Source organism: Sebastes umbrosus, chromosome 24 (genome assembly GCF_015220745.1).
Source record: "Sebastes umbrosus isolate fSebUmb1 chromosome 24, fSebUmb1.pri, whole genome shotgun sequence".
Classification (NCBI taxonomy): domain Eukaryota; kingdom Metazoa; phylum Chordata; class Actinopteri; order Perciformes; family Sebastidae; genus Sebastes; species Sebastes umbrosus.
Window position 1 is genome coordinate 261,040 of NC_051292.1, and position 20,163 is coordinate 281,202.

The following is a 20,163-nucleotide window of genomic DNA, read 5'->3' on the forward strand; positions in this document are numbered from 1 at the left end:
GGTTGTGGATTGTTGTTCTTTTATGAAGTTTATCGTTTTGGTTCTCAACCAATTTAAAATAAAAGTCATATGATTAAATTCAGTTTGTCCTTTATTGCTTCCATTAGTTTCCTTTATTTACATTTAAATGTTCCATCTTTTCTCCACACATACAAAAAACACTCTTCATTCTCTATTCATCTCTTCTAGTTCCAGTTAAATTGTATTAATTTCACGGTTAATAGATTAAATCTGAACCTCGTACATTCGCACAGAGAAGATAATTATGTTCCTAAGCCATCGTCTTTCTGATCTCTCTGATCCTTCTGTTATGTCGTTTCACTATCTGCTACTTTCTTTTACAAAAAACAGAAGATTTGAGGCTTCAAACTGGAGCTGAATAAAATGCTACAGAAGATCCAGCAACAGCAACATAAACAAGACAAAAGTAGAAGAAGCAAGATGAACAGATGAAACAGGATTATTTACAGTTTAGGAGAAACTACATCCCATATTAGTTATAGTGTCAGCTTATAGCTGGTAAGAACATATAAAAACAGGAGCTGCTGTTAAAAAGAAGAATCTAACAGCTCAGCATGATTTTAAAAATGTCTGAAATAATACTTATAATAATAAAAAAACACATCCAGGTCGTTTCCCTTTCTGATCACCAGAACTTTTTTCGATCCCTAAAACCACCTGAAATCAGAACCAGACAATTCAATTCCTATCGCTATGTTAATGCTAATAGAATTGATTTAATCTCATTAGAATCTGTTAAAATGAAACCAAATGCTGATTTAATATCAGTAGAATCTTTATATTACCCCACATGTGGTATGAAGTCAGGGAAAGCTTTAAAATACAACTGCTAAAACATTATCCAGGCTGTTCCACCGTTCGTAGCTATACCTACTAAAAGTAATGCACTATTATTCGTGTATATATATATATATATATATATATCCCACAGAATCAATTTGTATGTAATCCACGTAATCGTGAACCAGGAAGTATAAAGAGCAACAAACTTTCACGGGACTTTCACCCAGGAGATCTATATTGGTGCCCCGTGCGAGGCACGTAACTTCCGGACTTAAGTTACGCCACTTCCGTTGTTATTTTAACCCAAACCACGATCTTTTCCTAAACCTAACTAAGTTGTTTCCTGTGAAGTTTATTTTGAAAAGACTGTATGTATGTAACTAGCAGAAATTGACACGTGTTACTGGACATTCGTAGGAAAAACGCACGAAAAATGAGAAGTAACTTTTCGTAAGATATTATAAGAACTGTTGTTTGAGGATACGTTGTATTATTATACTATGATTAATGTAACATTTACACTGAGCTCAAGAAAACAAGATTTTTACGTCAAGATCTCAAATAAGTCCACGTCCTCTTTGGTCGGACAGAAATATGTTCGCCTCTCGAAAGCCAGAGAGGAGACGAAAGTAAAACATACTTTACGTAACGAACTAAATATGAGACGCCTAAGTTTAAGATAATAGTTTAAAGTTAAGTACATTAACTGCAGGTGTCGCGGTAAAGTTCACAAGAAAGTTTTTTGTTTGTTTTCTTGAGATCGTGATTCAACAATCACGAAAGAATAAATGTCCTTTCCAGGTTTCTGTAGTTTTCTGACACATCAGTGTGACTACACGTCCTTTATCAGAGTCGAAGTGTGCTTGAGTACATTCAATTAAACGCTTCCAGTCCAATCCAGTCCAGTCCAGTCCAGTTTGCTGAGGCAGTGCTACATGTACTTGAACCTGATAAGGTTCAGTAGAACCAGACATCGTCACATTCAGGTAAGATTTTCTGTGATCTCTAACAACTGGATCTGAGGAAAGCGCAACGCATCACAGAGCTACTTTCCATCGACTTCCTGCCGAAATCCAAGTTGCAGCTGCATCTATAAACGTTTCCTGTCCGTCATGAGATCTCCACCAATCTCTGGCTCGATTCTCCTTCGGTTCGCGGAGACTCCATAAAAACCTTGTCGTCGTCTTCCTCTTCTTCCTCCTCGCTTTCCCCTTCAAAGATGGCGGTCATGGGGGCGGCGTAGAGGCGGCAGCGAGCGGCAAAGCGCCGGCTGGAGGAGCAGGGAGGAGTGAGGGAGCGAGGCCGCAAGGAAGAGGAGGTGGAGGAGGAGAGGAAGAAGAAGTGAGAGGAGGAGGAAGAGGAGGTGAGGAGGTTCTGCGTCAGATCCCTTTGTCCCCATCCGAATCCGATTATGGAGAAGTTCTGACCGCACGATGTTGGAGACACCGGTACGTCCAGAGTCAGGTGGGCATTAATATCACATATATCCGGGGTATGGGACAAGCCGGTGGGTTTGTCTTGAGGTTGGTGTGGCGTCGGCGGCCGCGGTGGTGACGGCACACTCTGGAGGTCGGAAGGAGCAGCAAGTATGCAAAGCCGCTCGACAGCTGAGATTCGAGAAGACGAATCAGACCGACTACCTTTCCTCAGCAGGAGGGCCTTAAAGCTCTCGCTTCTCCCCGATCTTTGGCTTCTGAGGACCGCAGGTCGCGTCGGGCGAGGCAGCAGGTCGGTGGGGGTGACCGGAGGAGAGGAGGAGGAGGAGGAGGAGGAGGAGGAAGAGGAACACGAGATATGATGTCTATCGTCTTCTGAATCCCTTCTTCCTAGCATCTTCCTCTTAGACCTGAGGCAAACACAAAAAGACCAGTCAAATTCCGTTCTGGGACAAGAACAAGTCAATCTGCCCCTGAGCAAGGCACTTGAGACTAGCCCGCTGCCGCACCTCACAAAACTACAGGGTGACCACGAAACAAAAAATCTAAAATTAAGAGTCTGAGCAGAAGCGGGGACGGATCAGGCTGCAAGAACGAAGGAAGGTCCAAAGAGGTAGGAACCTTCCAGAAAACTAGAAGCACCCGAGTCAGGGAAGATGGGATACTTACAGAGCAAGGAAGAAGCTTTACGACGATTACAAGTTAGGGAACAAGGAAGGAAGCTTCTATTTAGGGGACAAATAAGCTTCCTATTTGGGGAAAAAGGGAAGGAGTGAAGGGACAACTGGTCTCGTTAAACCTTGGTCCAGGGTCAAGAACTACACATTCAATCTTTACCTGCAGCGAAACCCTGCCTACCGGAGGCGTTCACGCCGTGCCTTCCCATACTGCACTGCTCCACAGAGGCAGAGGGAGGAATCAAGCAGACGTATCAGAACACGGTCGATGGGTTTGGTACTGTAATGGCGTGCTGGTTGTGTTCCTACCTGTGGATGACAGCGAACAGATCCTCTGTGGTTCGTGGTCGACCGGAGACAAACATCTGATCTGCTGAAACGCTGACGAACACATCGGCTGGACAGACAAACAAAGACAGAATTCATTACTACATTTAGTCAACCATGAATTAGAATAATAGAGTCCATGTAGCCTGCAGCACCAGCAGAGCAGAAAGCTCTTATTCAGCAGCTTTCTGACGGAACTAGTCCGCATATTGTACCTTCATAACAGCTGCACACGTCTGCCTCCTCACAGCTCGTTTGAGCTGCAAAGTAGGCCAAAAATACGGAGTCGTGGGAGAGCCTTAATAAAGAATAAATAGTGGAAATATTAACAGAAATAAATAAAAGAATAAATAGAATCAGGGAAGGAAGGAATATATATATTGTAAATAAAATAAAATAAAATAAATATATAAATTAAAAAAGAATACAGTAATATATATATATACATATATATAAATTTTATTTTGCTCGGTGTCCACATTAATTTATTATTTTATTCATTTCACTTTATGCTATATTTATTTATTTTACTTTATATTTCCACATTTTTCCTCTACTCGTTAATTATTTTATTTTTCTTTTCATATTTCCACATTTTGTATTTACTTATTTATTCTATTATTTATCCCTCTTTATGTTTCCATATTTATTTATTATTTATTTCACTTTATATTTCCATTCTTTTATTTATTTCTCTTTATGCTATATTTATTTTTACTTTATATTTCCACATTTTTCATTTACTTATTTATTATTTTATTTTATTCGCTGTATGTGTCCATATTTATTATTTTATTTATTTCACCTTATATTTTCACATTTTCATTTACTCATTTTTATTTTATTTAGTTCTCTTTATGCAATATTTATTTATTTAACTTTATATTTCCACATTTATTATTTACTTATTTATTATTTTATTTATTTCTCTTTATGCTATATTTATTTATTTTACTTTACATTTCTACATTTTCATTTACTTATTTATTATTTTCTTTATTTTTCTTCATATTTCCACATTCTTTATTATTTTATTTATTATTTTATTTATTTCTCTTTATGCTATATTTATTTATTTTCATTTATATTTCCACATTTTTATTTACTTTTTTTGTATTCTTTTATTTTTTTTATCACTAGATAAAAGGTAAATATCTTTATACCAGAATAGGCCCAAGTACACAGGTCGGATTCCAGGTACTCTGAGTCTGAATCTACCGAGTCTGCAGATATAGGCGTCATAGATGTGCCAGAGATGACGCAGAATGTGCCCAAACTCGACCAAACCAACTCACCATCTGGAGGTCCTCTGGCCTCCTTCACCACCTCCCTCCTCATCTCTTCTTCTTCTTCTTCCTCGTGTATCAGGAGGTCTGGAAGCGACAGCTCCCTCCGCAGGCTGTCAGTGGACAGCGCGCTGCTGAGGGAGCACCTGCTCCGACCAATCAGAGCGCAGGAGCTTTCAGAGTCACTGGTGTCTTGATCGCACACCGTCCTCGCCGTCCGACTTGGTGGCACAGTTCTCTCTTTCGTCATGTTCTGTTCGTCTCCAGATGAGGAGGAAGATGATGACGACGACGACGACGACGAAGAGGGGGAGGGATCCTTCATTGATGACATCATCAGCAGTTGCCTGCCCGGCCTCCTCTTCCTCCTCTTCCTTGTTTTGTCTTTTTTCCTCGCGGAGGACGACGTCATCATCAATGTCTTCATCCCTCTCTCTTTCACCCTCTCCTTCTCGTCTTCCTCTTCATCTTCAGCCAGCGACGACCTCATCATGCTCTTATGAAATGTTTTCTCATCGTGAAGTCTCGTCTTGATGATCCGGGGGTCTGGATGGGCGCCTCCCGTCTGGGTGGACGTAGCTCCACGTACCCCCGAGGTGCTGCTGGTCTCCGAGGTTCCCCAGTTCTCCAAAGTACTCATGGTCTCGTCGATAGCGTTTGGAGCCCCTTTGATACTCCGGGTCTCTCCGGTACAGTTCCCATAGATGCCCATCGTCCCTAGGGTGCTGCTGCTGGTCTCCAAGGTTCCCCAAGTTCCTGAGGTACCACCGTTCTCCAAGGTACCCATGGTGCTGTTTAAAGTGTTTCTAGCCCTTGTGGTATCCATGATCCCCGAGGCGCCCATGGTCCTTGAAATACCAGGGATCTCCTCCAGGGTGCCCACGGTCCCTAGGGTGCTACAGGTCTCCGAGGTTCCCCAGTTCTCCAAAGTACTCATGGTCTCATCGATAGCGTTTGGAGCCCCTTTGATACTCCGGGTCTCTGCGGTACAGTTCCCATAGATCCCCATCGTCCCTAGGACGCTGCAGGTCTCCGAGGTTCCCCAGTTCTCCAAAGTACTCATGGTCTCGTCGATAGCGTTTGGAGCTCCTTTGATACTCCGGGTCTCTGCGGTACCCATGATCCCTGAGGGGCCACAGTTCCCATAGATGCCCATCGTCCCTAGGATGCTGCTGGTTTCCGACGTTCCCCAAGTTCCTGAGGTACCACTGTTCTCCAAGGTCCTTGAAATACCAGTGACCTCCTCCAGGGTTCCTTTGGGTGCAGAGAGTGGTTTGGTTGTTTTGGGTGAGAGATCTGGCTTCTTGTGCAAAATCGGTGGCTTCTGCCTCCGAGGGGAGCCGGTCGGTGAGAGTGCGGTGACTTCGGCAGGTGTCACGTTTACAGGTAAAGAAGCAGCATTCATAGAGCATGCGGGTGAAGTCGTACTTTCGGTCTCGCGCCCACCTGGTCCTCGTCTTGCCTCGGGCAACGCCACGAGACCCAGAATGCAGAGATCGGGCTTCTTCGGCAGCGCCGGCTTCTCTGGGGAGCGGGGTTTCCTCGGGCTCGCTGGCTTTACAGCGCTATATGATGATGATGGTGAATCGTTCTTATCGTTCGTCTGTATTTCATCTTTTGTTCCAGACAGGGTCCAGTAGGAAAAATCTGCGTTTCCTTGTGTCATTGCCGGCTCGGTTAGTTTGGCGTCTGCTTTTAGAAGGTTAGATGACTCATCGTTGGGTGTCCTCGCTGTTAGGTTGTAGTAATCATGATCTGATTTGCCTTTCTGGTTCTTGACGGAGCGAAGCTTGACGCCCTGCAAAGCTCGAGCGGTGACCAGGGGGCAGGCGGCGCGTCGGGTCGGAGACTTACCAAGGCGGAGGGAGGCGCTAGGAGATGTAGGCAGAGGAGGAAGAGGAGGAGGCGGTGGTGGAGGAGGAAGGTCAGCAATTGGCAATTCTGAGAGTTCTGAAGAGGACGGCGGAGGAGAAGGAGGAGGAGGAGGAGGAGGAGATGAAGGGGGAGGAGGGAAATTGGTTGATGATGACATGGTGGACATGGAAGCATGATGGGAGGTCTGCCTGACGGCGTAGGAGTAGGGGGGAGGAGGAGGCCGAGAAGGAGGAAGAGGAGGAGGAGTGGGGAGGGATGATGGTGGGAGAGGTGGAGGAGGTGGAGGAGGAGGAGGAAGAGATGAAGGTGGAGGAGGAGGAGCAGCGGACAGATTGGTGAGGGAGGGAGCAGGAAGAGGAGGAGCTAGAGGAGGACACTTGCGAATGGGGGAGTAGAAGACGGGAGGCAAAAGAGAGGAACACTCTGGTAGAGGAGGAGGAGGAAGAGGATGCTTGGCAGAGGAGTCTGAAGAGGTGCAAGAGGAGAGGGAGGAGGTGGAGGAAAATGAGGAGGAGAGGGAGGAGAAGAGTGACGACTTCCTCTCCGGCACTGGTGGCTTTGGCCTCCCGTCGCCCCGAGGCGTTGTCCTGGTGACGGATGCGACGGCAGGAGGAGGCAGGGGGGAGGAAGACGAGTGTGAAGAGGAGAAGGGAGAGGTCGGGAGGGGGAGGGAGAAAGCTCCAGGGCTCGCTGCGAGAGGGGAGGAAGGGGAGAGGGGTGAAGACACGGGCGTGCCGGGAGTCGGGGTGTTGGACTGGCTGGAGTAGCCACTGGAGGGCGAAGCGAGGCGCTGAAGCCCCGCCACGGAGGAGGTGGCTGGTTGGGAGTCGAGAGTCAATCTCAGCCCCTCTTCCTCCTCTGAGCCTGGAGACCCAGGAGCGAAGACTTCTGAGGGGCTTGGCGGCTCGGAAGGAGGATAGTCAGCGGAGGTCGCCTCCTGGCAGTCCGGGCTTAAAGGTTCAAAGGTTGTGACCGTCCCGCAGTTGAACCCACTCTGGCGTCTTTTGGTGTTGCTCCGGGGCACCCAGGGGTCGTGGAAGGTCTGGGGAGACGACGTGGCCGTCCGCTGGGTGGCGTTCTCCAGGCGAGGGCAGGGACTGGGGGAAGAGTGGGAGGGTTTGCCACGACCCGGCCGGCGCCTCAAAGAGTCGGAGCGCAACGGCGGCGCTGGCGGGCGCTTGGACTTGCGGAGGGAGATGCTGCGGGTGCTGGCGTGAGAGCAGGAGGAGGAAGTGCTGTACTTCCTTTTCTCCCGGTTCAGCGAGGGAGAGGAGGTCATTCTCTCTGGAGTAGAGCGGCCGGAGGAGAGCAGGGGATCACAGTTCCAACCTTCCCCAGAGACACATCTCATCTCCTGGGTGATGCCGTTCCAGTCGCCACCGGGTTGGCTGCTGTGAACGCTGGAGCTGGGGGAGAGGGGCCGGTAGTTCCACGTCTCCCCGGTGTAGGAGCCACCGTCGTAGGCGTCCTGCTGGGTGGGAGTCTGGTCATCCAGAGCCGGGTAGTTAAACTGAGAGTCTGCGATGGAGGAAGAGGAGAGGTAGTGGGAGGAGGAAGTTGAACCGCGATGTTGGGCGGCCTCGTTCAGGGGCTTGTCGCTGGGGTAAGACCACTCTGATGGCAGGGCACGGCCGGGGGAACTGGCGAGGGAGGAGGTGACGGAGGAGGAGGAGGAAGGAGACTGGGGGAGGACCCTGGCTGTGGGGTCAAAGGGCAGCAGAGGCCGGAGGTCGCTGGGGAAACCCTGAAGATCCTGTCGTAAGAGAAGAAAACAGGAAATCGTAAAATCGTTTTCGTAAAGGAATGACTTGTGACTTCTCCTGTACTGACCTGGCAACAAGATGAGGAGGCACTGAGTGTCCTGTAGGAGACGCTGTTGCAGCTGGCCTCGGAGTTCAGGGAGGAGTTGGTCGCCAGACGGGGGAGGCCGCGGAGCTCGGAGGACGATGAGCGGCGGTCGCGAGAGGAGTCGACAGCAGCCGGGGAGGACGTAAGGGAGGCCATGAGGCTGGACAGCCCCCTTCCTCTCGGGGCTCGGATCTTCCTCGCCGATGACTTCCCCTCCTCTCTGACGTTCCCCCTCTCCTCCACCTCCTCCTCCTCCCTCGTGTTCTTCTGGCGGTGGGCGGAGGACGCAGGTCGACCCACGGTGGAGAACTGACCCGGAAGAACCAAAGAGACCAAAGGCGAGTCTGGAGAGACATGAAGTTAGAGATAAAGGAAGAGAAATGCTTTGTAATAACGGAGAGGTGTCGACTGAGAGGAGCTTATACCCAGATCCCGGTCGACATCGTCAGGTATCCCAGTGACCGTCTTGCGGCGTTGGCTCAGGTTGCGGGGTCGCCGGGATAACGAGTCAGTGTTGGAAACCACTTTTCGAAAACTGGCCTGACGATCGAAACTCTCTCCTGATGTACGAAAACACAACAGTGATAATATGGTTAATGGATTTGTAGAATGTCCGAGTGGAGTCCCAAGTCAAACGCCAAGTCTGCGTCAAGTCTCAAGTCCGACTTCAGCTCACGTCCGAGATCGGAGTCCAGTCCGCCTACCTGTGATGTTGATCGGGACTATATCAGCGGCGACCGCCTCCGCCTGCCGCCTCATCTTCTCCTCCGGCGTCGGAAGCCTGTGGGTCGGCTCAATCTCCACGTCCACCGTCGGCTCGTAGGCGGGGGCGAAGACGTCCCAACAGGAAGTACCCTGGACGGGGTTGAGGACCAGCGGGGTCAGAGGTCGCGTGTTGTTCAAGATGAACCTCTCATCTTCGTCTGAGAAAGCTGAGGACTGAGAACACACATTTGTTCAGTTAGTTTAGAGTCCATCCCCAGTAGTCTAGATGAAGAGGAGAATATATGGACTCAATTCTAGTTTAGTCTTTTAGTTTAAGTTCAATCACTCCCAGTCTGAATGGATGGGACCAGGATAGGACTCTAGTTTAGTCTAGTTCACTCTTATGGAGGATAGAAGCTGCCAAAATAAATAAATAAATAAATAAATAAATAAATAAATGCACCAACAATAATATTAAAAATAAATGTATGCATTAATTAATTGACAATATGCTGCACGCTATATAATAACTAGCTAGCATATAGTCGATCTATGCTGAATAGCAGCCGCCTCATTTGCATAATGAAGCAGAAATGCATAAAGAAAAAGAAAGTAAAGAAAAGAATACAGAAATAAATAAGTTTAGGGAAATAGTGGGGGAATACAAAGGGAAAATCATGCAGGAATAAATAAATAAATAAATTTAATTTAATAATGAATTCTATTTTTTTAAAATAAATAAAACAGTTTATAAAATTAAATACATTAATAAATAAATAAATGGAAAAATCAAAAAGAAAAGTAAATAAATAAAAGAATTAATATAAAGGTAAATAAATAAACAAGCAAATCAAAACAGAAATATACATTTTTGTCACATTTTATCAATTAATTTTAATATTATTTGTGGTACATTTAATGGCATAGTAATTATCAAAAATAAATGCTAAATTACTTAAATAAATATAAAAGTGAATAAAAATAAATAACTAAATAAAAGGGAAAATGAAATAGAAGAGTATATACATTGGTGAATTAATACAAAGATAAATAAATAAATAAAAACTTTATGTCACATTTTATCAATTTTAATATCATGTTTGGTACATTTAATGGCATATTTATTTATTCATCGAGTCATATATTTATATTTATTTATTTAGGATTTTGGCACGTTCTGTCCTCCATATATTCTAGTCTAGTCTACTGTGGTCTAGTTCTACCCGTCTTTACCTTCCTCCTCCTCCGATCTGACAACCTGAAACAAACTGAGAAGCAAGACTGAGAGAGAAAGTCGAGGAACGTGGACGTCTGAGAGGACGGAGGACCGTAGGGAGGGTAAAGCAGGGGCGGGAAACAGGAGAGAAATGAGATAAAATATAAAGTATAATAGTATAATAACAGTAAAGTGTTTTGTTGCCCTCTGCTGGTCAGACGGAGTACTTTGCAGAGTGTGGTATTAGTACTTTTACTGCAGTAAATGACCTGAATACTGCATTGTTGTAGTACTTCCTGTGACGGCGTCTTTGCTGCAGTCTGCTCGGCCCTCATTAATATTCATGAGTCAACATCATGACATCATCAAGTGTCACTCACCATCCTCCGGCTTTTGTCCCTCCAGCCTCTGCGTGCTGCGCTGCCCTCTGATTGGTGGAGGCCAGAGGAGGACGGGCAGGGGGCGGGGCTCGGTGGGCGGCGGCAGCCATGCTGAGTCAGCCCGTTACATGCTAAACACACACACACACACACACACACACACACACACACACACACGTGTTAGAGAACAGACGCATGATGACATTAAAGACGTTCATATGGACGATAATCAATACAAGAGCTTATCAATCAATCAATCAATCAATCAATCAATAATTCAGTTTTCATTATTTCGGGCCAAAAAAACATCTCAATAAAAGCTGATTATTATGGTATGTGTTAGTTAACGTGCAGTAAAACAATAGATGAGCCGAACAGATGTGAGCTCATGATGCCGAGTCATCTAATCAATCAAATCGATCAGGTGTTAATTCATTCATCCATCGATCGCTGCAGCTGAGACCTGAAACCAGCTCCTTTGTCTGGAGCTCTGCAGCTGAGTGTGATGCAGTCTGCAGCGCGCGCATGTGTGTGTGTGTGTGTGTGTGTGTGCTGCAGTGCTTTCACTGTTCAATAGTTGAATTTATCAATTAAACGAGTTACCAAAATAAGAGCTTTAAAATGTGATGCAAATAAACTGATCTGATAAAAACAGTTTATCTGCATTAAAAACCCACAAAACTGTTCGTCCCTTTAATGCTGCAGCAGGTTCAGCTGGAGCTTTATATATATATATATATATATATATATATATATATATATATATATATTATGTATATTATGTATATCTGCTTCATCTGAGTCTATGTGGAGGTAGAAGGAAGTTACCCTTTTTATTGTGGTAGTCTGAGTAACGTGACGTCATATCCGTTCCGTATCCGTCAACCAAAACAAACCTCAGAGAGTCTAAAACGTTGGAGGGTCAGCGTGGATACGACCTGCACCCTCCCATGTTAAATCCAGCGTGGTAAACACTACACATCCAGTAAAGGATGGAAACACTTTGGGTTTCACACATTGACAGGAAAAGCAGAGCTAGACAGAGCAGAGCCAAAGCTGCACGCTAACGTCTAAAAGAGGTTGAAATAATGTTCGATATAAGTCAGAACAAAGTCAGAAAAAAGCAGAAATATGGCCGCAATTTTTTTTTTTAAAAAGGCAGAAAAAATGCAAATGTATGTCTGAAATATGTCCGAAAATAAGTCCGAACAAAGGGTGAAAAATGGCAGCAAAAAAAGCCAAAAAAATGCCAAAGTATGTCCGAAATATGGCCCAAAAGATGTCCTAAAAAAAGGCCGAAATATGTTCAAACAAAAGTCAGAAAAAGGCTGATATATGTCTGAATAAAAGTCTGAAAAATGCCTGAAATATTTCTGAAAAAAAAGTATGAAAAAAGTCTAAAAAAATGCCGAAATATGTCCGAAAGTAAGTCCGAACAAAGGGTGAAAAATGGCAGCAAAAAATTGAAAAAAGGCCGAAAAAATGCCAACGTATGTCCGAAATATGGCCGAAAAAATGTCCTAAAAAAGGCTCAAATATGTCCGACAAAAAGCCAAAAAAAGGCCAATAAAAGGCCGAAATATGTTCAAACAAATGTCAGAAAAAAGGCCGATATATGTCTGAATAAAAGTCTGAAAAATGTCTTGAAATATTTTTGGAAAAAAAGCCAAAATATGACCGCACATTTTTTTTAAAAAGTCCTAAAAAAATGCCAAAATATGCTCAAAAAAAAGTCTGAAAAAAGTCAGAAAAAGTTTGCAGGAAAACGTGAAGTGAAACGTCCTCAAGAATCTAAACCAAGTCCAGTTGCTGCTGATTTAACCCTTACTCGGACACCACGACCTGGATGACTGAGAACCTTCACAAACTTAGCAGGAAACGTTATGGCCTGGTGGTAAAGTTGTGGTGGAGCCGGCCGTCGCTCTCGTCTCCGTGGTCAAACGGGCCGACGCTACGACTGTAGAGCACCCAGATACTGACATTAATGTTCTCTGCATTGAAACGGCCCCGATGGAGCTGACCATGATGGATGAAGAGAACGGAGCTGACGGGAGATCTAAAGAAATGACTGTTTTTGTGAATGGAGTCTGGTGGCTTTGAAGAGAGCGATATACCGGCTTCAGTTCCCTGTCAGAAAGGGCTGACTGACGGCGAGGTAAAGCGGATTTTAGACACCTAAAGAACTCAGTTTAAGCGTACACTATGTTTAGAATATTTTGAGCGCTTTGGAGTCGGCCGTCTGAAGCCGTTATATCTCTCTCTTCACAGCCACCAGACTCCATTCACAAAAACAGTAATTTAACCTCTCAGAACGGGAGTCGCTGGTCGTCATGCAGAAGGATTAAGTCGTCACCTGAGTGCTCTGTTGACCTCTGACCTCTCAGATCATCAGCGCTGCCGGACCGTCTCTTAGCGGGGACGAAGACGAGACCCTGCTGGGGCTTCTGGGTAGTGTAGTGAACGGACCACTTGCTGTCCCGGTCGCCTGCTGCAGACAGAGAGAGAGAACAGTTCAAGGTCAAGAGGGCTTTTATTGTGAAGGAGCAGCTGTGGTGTTTAGAGGACAGATGTGGAGTTAACGTCTCCGTTTTCTGCAGGTTAGAGGAGTAATATTTAATCTTTAATTAACGCACTAATACATTAATGCATCTCATGATGTCCCACTCTGCTAGGATTTAAATTAGATTGAATGATCATTAAATGATTTTAAAAGCAAATTTGTGTGTAAGTAGGTGTGAATTTATTTTATTAATTGATATTTCTCAATTATTATTATTGTGAAATGTTGTATTTTTATTTAATATTTGTTATTTAATTTTTACTTTTATTCTATTATTATTATTATAATTATTTTATTTAATAGAATATATTTACTAATTTTTAATTAATAATTAATTTATAATTTATTTATACATCTTTATCATTTTTTTCAATGTATTATATTTTTATTTTATATTTCATATCTATTTATTCGTGTATTTTTATTTAATTTTATCATCATTATTATTTTTATTTATGTATTTTATTATTATTATAATTTTTCTCCTCTCTTGTTGTTGAATTTATTTTATTAATTTATATTTCTTTATTATTAATACAATTTTAACATATTATTTATTATATATATATGTTATATATTTAATTATTTTTGTAATGTATTTTATGTTTTTATTTTATTTAATATTCCTTATTTATTTATTTATTTAATAGTCATTAAAAGGTGCCAGAAATCCTGGAATAGGCTCAAATGGTCCTTGAGGAGGTCCCCAAGGCCCTTGATTAGTCCCTGGGAAGATACAACAGGTCCTTGAGAAGGTATATTGGTTGTTTAAAGAGATCCTTGGGATCCAAGGCTGAAATTAGAAGGCATCCTTGAGAAAACTCAAATGGTCCTTGATGAGCTCAACGGGGTGCTTGAAAGGGTGCAATGCATCCTTGACGGGGTGCGATAGGTCCTTGAGAATGTTTATTGGTTGTTTAAAGAGATCTTTGAATAGGTTCCAAGGCTGAGACTACAAGAGGTCCTTGATAAGACTCATATGGTCCTTGAAGAGGTCCTACATGTCCTTTAGGAGACTTGAATGGTCCTTGAAGAGGTCCTACATGTCCTTTAGGAGACTTGAATGGTCCTTGAGGGGGTCCAAGGTTTCTTGAGATGTGCCATAGGTTCAAATGGTCCTTGAGGGGGTCTCAGGAGTCCTTGATAGGATACCAGAGGTGCTTGAGAAGACTTGAATGGTCCTTGAAGAGGTCCTACATGTCCTTTAGGAGACTTGAATGGTCCTTGAGGAGGTCCTACATGTCCTTTAGGAGCCTTGAATGGTCCTTGAGGAGGTCCTACATGTCCTTTAGGAGCCTTGAATGGTCCTTGAGGGGTCTAAGGTTTCTTGAGATGTACCAGAGGTTCACATGGTCCTTGTGGAGGTCTCAAGGGTCCTTGATAAGATACCAGAAGTCGCCAAGAAGATACCAGAGGTGCTTCATAAGACTCATATGGTCCTTGAGGAGGTCTTACATGTCTTTTAGGAGCCTTGAATGGTCCTTGAGGAGGTCCTACATGTCCTTTAGGAGCCTTGAATGGTCCTTGAGGGGGTCCTACATGTCCTTTAGGAGCCTTGAATGGTCCTTAAGGAGGCATACATGTCCTTTAGGAGACTTGAATGGTCCTTAAGGAGGCATACATGTCCTTTAGGAGACTTGAATGGTCCTTAAGGAGGCATACATGTCCTTTAGGAGACTTGAATGGTCCTTAAGGAGGCCCTACATGTCCTTTAGGAGCCTTCCATGGTCTTTGAGGGGGTCCTACATGTCCTTTAGGAGCCTTCGATGGTCTTTGAGGGGGTCCTACATGTCCTTTGAGAGCCTTGAATGGTCCTTGTGGAGGTCCCAAGGGTCCTTGATAAGATACCAGAGGTGCTTGAGAAGACTGGAATGGTCCTTGAAGAGTACCAGTTGTCTTTAAATAGGCTCAATGGGTCCTTAAGGTCACTGGGGGGGGTTATAAGGACCTTGAAGAGGAGTCGCTGGAGCCCTGGAGTCCGTTATCTGTGTTGTTGCTATGGTTACCTGCGGTTAAACACACCTTGAAGCTCAGATTTAGAGAAGTGGCGGTGAGGACACCTGACAGCCAATCAGAGAGCAGCGTTTTCTACGAGGTCATCTCTCCCAAATACGACGACCCGGTTTAAACCAGTTCATCACTCACACACACACACACACACACGCACACTCACCTCTGGTCTTGTTGAGATATCTCAGGACGGATTTGATCGCCGCTCCGATCAGAACCATGACGACGCCACACACACACACACACACACACACACACACGGATCCTGAGGCTGCAGCAGACGGACGGCGGCGGTGATGTAGATCGACTCGCTGCAAACGATGCTCTGCTCCCAACGCCACTCTCCTCCCAACGCCACTCTCCTCCAAACGCTGCTCTCCTCCCAACGCCACTCGTCCCTCTAATCTCTACTCTCTCTCCATCATCACCACACCCCCCTCTCTCTCTCTCTCTCTCGCCACGCCACGCTGGCAGGAAGCCAGCACACGTGTGCGTCCTTCCCGTGCGTCGCCAGGTGATGAAGGTTACCCCCCCCAAAACACTGCATCAACACACAGTGACGAGATGCTGAAAAGGTCCTCACTTTGATAGCATGTCCTCTCAGTGTGGTCCTCACAAAGATTAAAAGACCAGCATAGATGAAGAGTGTGTGTGTGTGTGTGTGTGTGTGTGCTTTAGATGTGAGGCTCATCTTTTATTCTCTGTGTTCTCGTCTTTCTATCTCTGTGAGGACCGAGCTGAGAAGACATGCTATCGAAGTGAGGACATTTCAGCCCCTCGTCTCTGTTTATAGAGACAGGATGAAGATGAAGAGGGTCCTGGAGTCCTTGAGGTGGTTCCTTAGGTCCTTGAGAAGTACCTGGGGTCCTTGAGGAAGCTCAAAATGGTCTTTGAGTATTTCCCAGGGTCATTGTGAGGGATGTAGATGTGCTTAGAGAGGGTTCTGGAGTCATTGGAGTAGTTCCATGGATCCTTGAGAAGTACCAGAGGTCCTTGGGGAGGTCCCCAGGTGTTTAAAGAGCATCCTTAAGTCTTGGAGGTGGTTCCATAGGTCCTTGATAAGGTACCAGAGGTCCTTGATAAGGTACCAGAGGTCCTTGAGGAGGTCCCCAGGTGTTGAAAGAGCATCCTTAAGTCTTTGAGGTGGTTCCATAAGTCCTTGATAAGGTGCCAGAGGTCCTTGAGGACACCCAAATGGTCCTTGAGATGTTCCGAGGGGTCCTTGAGACCCAAATGGTCCTTGCTGAACTCAACAGGGTCCTTGACGGGCTGCCATGGGTCCAGAGATCCATACAAAAGCTCAAATGGTCCTGGAGGAAGTCCCCAGGAGGTTCCTGGAGTCCTTGAGTCCGTTATCTGTATTGTTGCTATGGTTACCTGCAGTTAAACACACACACACCTGACAGCCAATCAGATCGCTGCACCGTATGAGGTCATCGTTAGAGAACTATATATAGTATATCTGTATTAATATCTTCATCATCACCTTCATCACCACCTTCATCACTAACTGGGCCGTTTCCAGGCTGGTAAGTGGGCCAACGATGTGGGCCAACGATGTGGGCCAGTGGAGCAGCTAATCTGCTGCTTTAATTAGTTTCATTAATTAGACAGGAAGTAGGCCACGCTAAGCTCCGTTATCTCTGCTGTCCAATCAGAGGACGGGAGGGGCGGGGCTTCATCTGTGTCCAGGTACCAGGTGAAGCTAACAGGTGAAGCTAACAGGTGATGCTAACAGGTGAAGCTAACAGGTGAGCTAACAGGTGAGCTAACAGGTGAAGCTAACAGGTGAAGCTAGCAGGTGAAGCTAACAGATCAGCTAACAGCTGAAGCTAACAGGTGAAGCTAACAGGTGAGCTAACAGGTGAGCTAACAGGTGAAGCTAACAGCTGAAGCTAACAGGTGAAGCTAACAGGTGAGCTAACAGATGAGCTAACAGGTGATGCTAACAGCTGAAGCTAACAGGTGAGCTAACAGGTGGTGCTAACAGCTGAAGCTAACAGGTGAAGCTAACAGGTAGGCTAACAGGTGAAGCTAACAGGTGAAGCTAACAGGTGATGCTAACAGCTGAAGCTAACAGGCAGCAGCTGTTTCATGTTAAAGCCTGTTCATCTGCTATTAGCCTAGCATATGGAGCTGCAGCTAATCCCTTCTCACACACACAAACTGGGCCAAACCAGACTAGCTGGGACCATTCAGGACCATAGAGAGCCAAACCAGACTAGCTGGGACCATTCAGGACCAAACTGGGCCAAACCAGACTAGCTGGGACCATTCAGGACCATAGAGAGCCAAACCAGACTAGCTGGGACCATTCAGGACCAAACTGGGCCAAACCAGACTAGCTGGGATCTGCGGGACTAAAAAGAGCCAAACGGTGCTAAAGGGGACCGATCAGGACTAAGGACAGAGAAGTTCTAGTAGCACAGGAGGACGGTCCTACTACCCAGAATTCCTAGCAGTACCTCTGAGTAGAAGGGGCGTGGTTTGCGTGGCGTCCGGCCCGGAGCTCCTCCCTCGGTGGGTTCTGAAGCAGAAGAACCCGGTCCGGCGCCTCTTACCGGGCCGGTAGCGGTACTGCGGCGGCACATCCGGCTCCCTGAGGTGCGGCGTGGCGCCGAGCGGCGAGGGGACTGGCAGGGCGTAACCGGGGCGGGGCTCCGGGGTCGGGGGGCAGGAACCGGTTCGGCTCCGCTGGGCGAGGACCGGGTAGGCGGAGCGCGGCGGCTGAAGGGGCGCCGGTTGTTGATCGGGTTTCCTGTAAGCCTCAGGGGCGAGGAAAAGTTTCCCATGAGCCTCTGGAGCGAGAGACGGGTGGACGTGTGGCGGGAGGTGCTGGCGGCGGTACCACGGGCTGTTACCCGGATACTGAAGGTGAGGCGGGAACGGCTTTTTGTCACCCGATGGCGTCCCCGGCCTGCCCGCGTTCAGCCCCAGGATAGCGTCGTGGTGCTGGTGGATTTTGGCGCTGAGAAGCCGGCGGCGCAGGCTGCCCTCCGTCTTCGGCTGCAGGGCGGCCATCTTGCGAGGAAGCAGCTCGTCTCGGTCTTCGGCGTGACCGCCGTTCCAGCATCGTGACCCCGCGCCGGGCCCCACCCCCTCGCCACCGAGACACTCCACATACGAAATCATCCTGTCCTCGACGGCTGATTGGCTGTTTGACCTCTGGCCCCGCCCCTCAGGACAGGTCACATGATGACGATCTTTTCACAATAAAAGCCCTACAGAATTCCTTCACCATAACTTCACAATAAATGTCAAAATACTTAAAAAAAATGTCCCATAACTAGTAAATCCTTCAAAGTAAAAGTCTTCAAAATAGATGTTTGACAAGCCTCAATGTTTTAATCCTTCCAAAATATACTTTTTCACAATAAAAGCACTGAACGATTCACAAAAAGAGTCTTCTGCTCAGGAGTCCTTCAAAGTAAAACCACAAAACGCGTCACAAAAAGCCTTAAATGTTTGAAAACACAACCCCCCAACTTTGTGTTAGCCTTCACAATAAAAGCATAAATACTGTTCCGATCTTCACAATAAAAGCTGAAAGTATTTCACAATCACAGAGACTTCAGATTCGGCTTCAACGTCTCCGCAGACAGCTTCAAAACTTCAGTATATCCAAAAAGGTTTTTCAGTCAGCCAATAAAAACGTTCTTCTCCTCGTTCCTTCACAATAAAATCCTTGTTAGCATATTCCTCCCAAAACGAGAACGATCCAGAAACATCAACAGTTCCTCCGAAGTGTTGACAGTGTGTTGCAGTGTTTCCTGTCCTCTGCGTCTCTAATCTGCTAACAGGGATTATCCTCCAGGTCAACACATGTTACCTACTGACTCACTGAGGCCAACTGGGTGAATCTATATTTAAATCACACAATCAATCAGATTATTGATCCTCAATCTGCTGCCAACAAACGTGGAAATATGAAGATGAATAAATAATAGAATAAAAAATGTGGAAATATAAAGAAAAATAAATACACAAATAAATAAGTAAATAAAAAAATGCTGAAATATGAAAATAAATAAATAAAAGAACAAAAAAGTAAATAGAAAATGTGGAAATATTAATACAAATAAATAAATTACATAAATGTGGAAACATAAAAGAATACATAAGTGTAAAGGAAAGTAAATAAAAGAAGGGTAAAAAAAATGAAATATTAGTAAATAAAAACACGTGGAAATAAATTAATAAAAGAATGAATAAAACACATAAATGTGGAAACATAAAAGCCTTAAAAACTAAATAAAGAAATAAAAACTTAAATACCTAAAAATACTTCAAAGAATTTATAAAGAAATTAAAGAACCTAAAAACCTTTAAAAATAGAGAAATACAAATTTAAAGGCGTAAACATTTTAAAATGAATATATATATATAAATAAATTAAAGATCCTAAAAGCCTATAAAAATAAATAAATACAAAACTTAAAGACCTAAAAATACTTTAAAAAAATATATATAAATTATAAAAAACGATTTTGATTATTTTTTTATGTATTTATTTATTTAACTTTATGTTTTTATTTACTTATTTAATTTTAAAGGTCGTTATTTATAAATTTTTTAAAAGACTTTAAGGTGTTTAAGTTTTTTATTTATTTATTTTTATACGCTTTTAGTAGCTTTAATTTATTTATTTATTTTTAAAAAGATTTATATGTCACTAAATTTGTATTTCTCTATTTCGAAAGGTGTTTAGTAGCTTTCATTTATTTATATTTTTAAAAGATTTTTTAAATGCTTAGATCTTTATTTTTTTAAAGGTTTTTAGGTTCTTTAATTTATTCATACATTCTTTTTTTAGGTACTTAGGTTTTTATTTCTTTATTTAATTTTAAAGGCTTTTATGTTTCCACATTTATGTGTTTTATTTATTCTTTTATATATTTATTTGCACGTGTTTTTATTTACGAATTTTTAATTTTATTTACTTTTCTTTATAATTCCACATCTTTTATACACTTATTTATTCTTTTATGTTTCCACATTTATATATTTTATTTATTTGTATTTATATTTCCATTTTGTTT

The 20,163-nt window shown here is 44.2% G+C and overlaps 1 protein-coding gene across 4 annotated transcripts; it reads right to left on the bottom strand.

Annotated features, from left to right (window-relative positions):
* Positions 1-73: 73 nt before the first annotated feature.
* nhsl1a (NHS-like 1a) lies at positions 74-19,143 on the bottom strand. Of its 4 annotated transcripts, XM_037761959.1 has the most exons (11): positions 17,590-19,143; positions 12,908-13,042; positions 10,555-10,685; positions 10,192-10,269; positions 8,958-9,192; positions 8,679-8,813; positions 8,236-8,597; positions 4,540-8,158; positions 3,227-3,314; positions 3,078-3,132; positions 2,510-2,650 (listed from the first exon to the last, which is right to left on the bottom strand). In XM_037761959.1, the coding sequence occupies exons 1-10, from the start codon at positions 18,254-18,256 to the stop codon at positions 3,108-3,110; spliced, it is 5,475 nt and encodes a 1,824-aa protein (XP_037617887.1). In that variant the 5' UTR covers positions 18,257-19,143; the 3' UTR covers positions 2,510-2,650; positions 3,078-3,107. The 4 variants fall into 4 exon arrangements, with proteins under 4 accessions (XP_037617884.1, XP_037617886.1, XP_037617885.1 ...); XM_037761956.1 differs by lacking the exon at positions 3,078-3,132 and having other exon boundaries at positions 74-2,650; positions 17,590-19,140; XM_037761958.1 differs by lacking the exons at positions 3,078-3,132; positions 17,590-19,143 and adding an exon at positions 15,288-16,473 and having other exon boundaries at positions 74-2,650.
* Between the last annotated feature and the right edge of the window lie 1,020 nt (positions 19,144-20,163).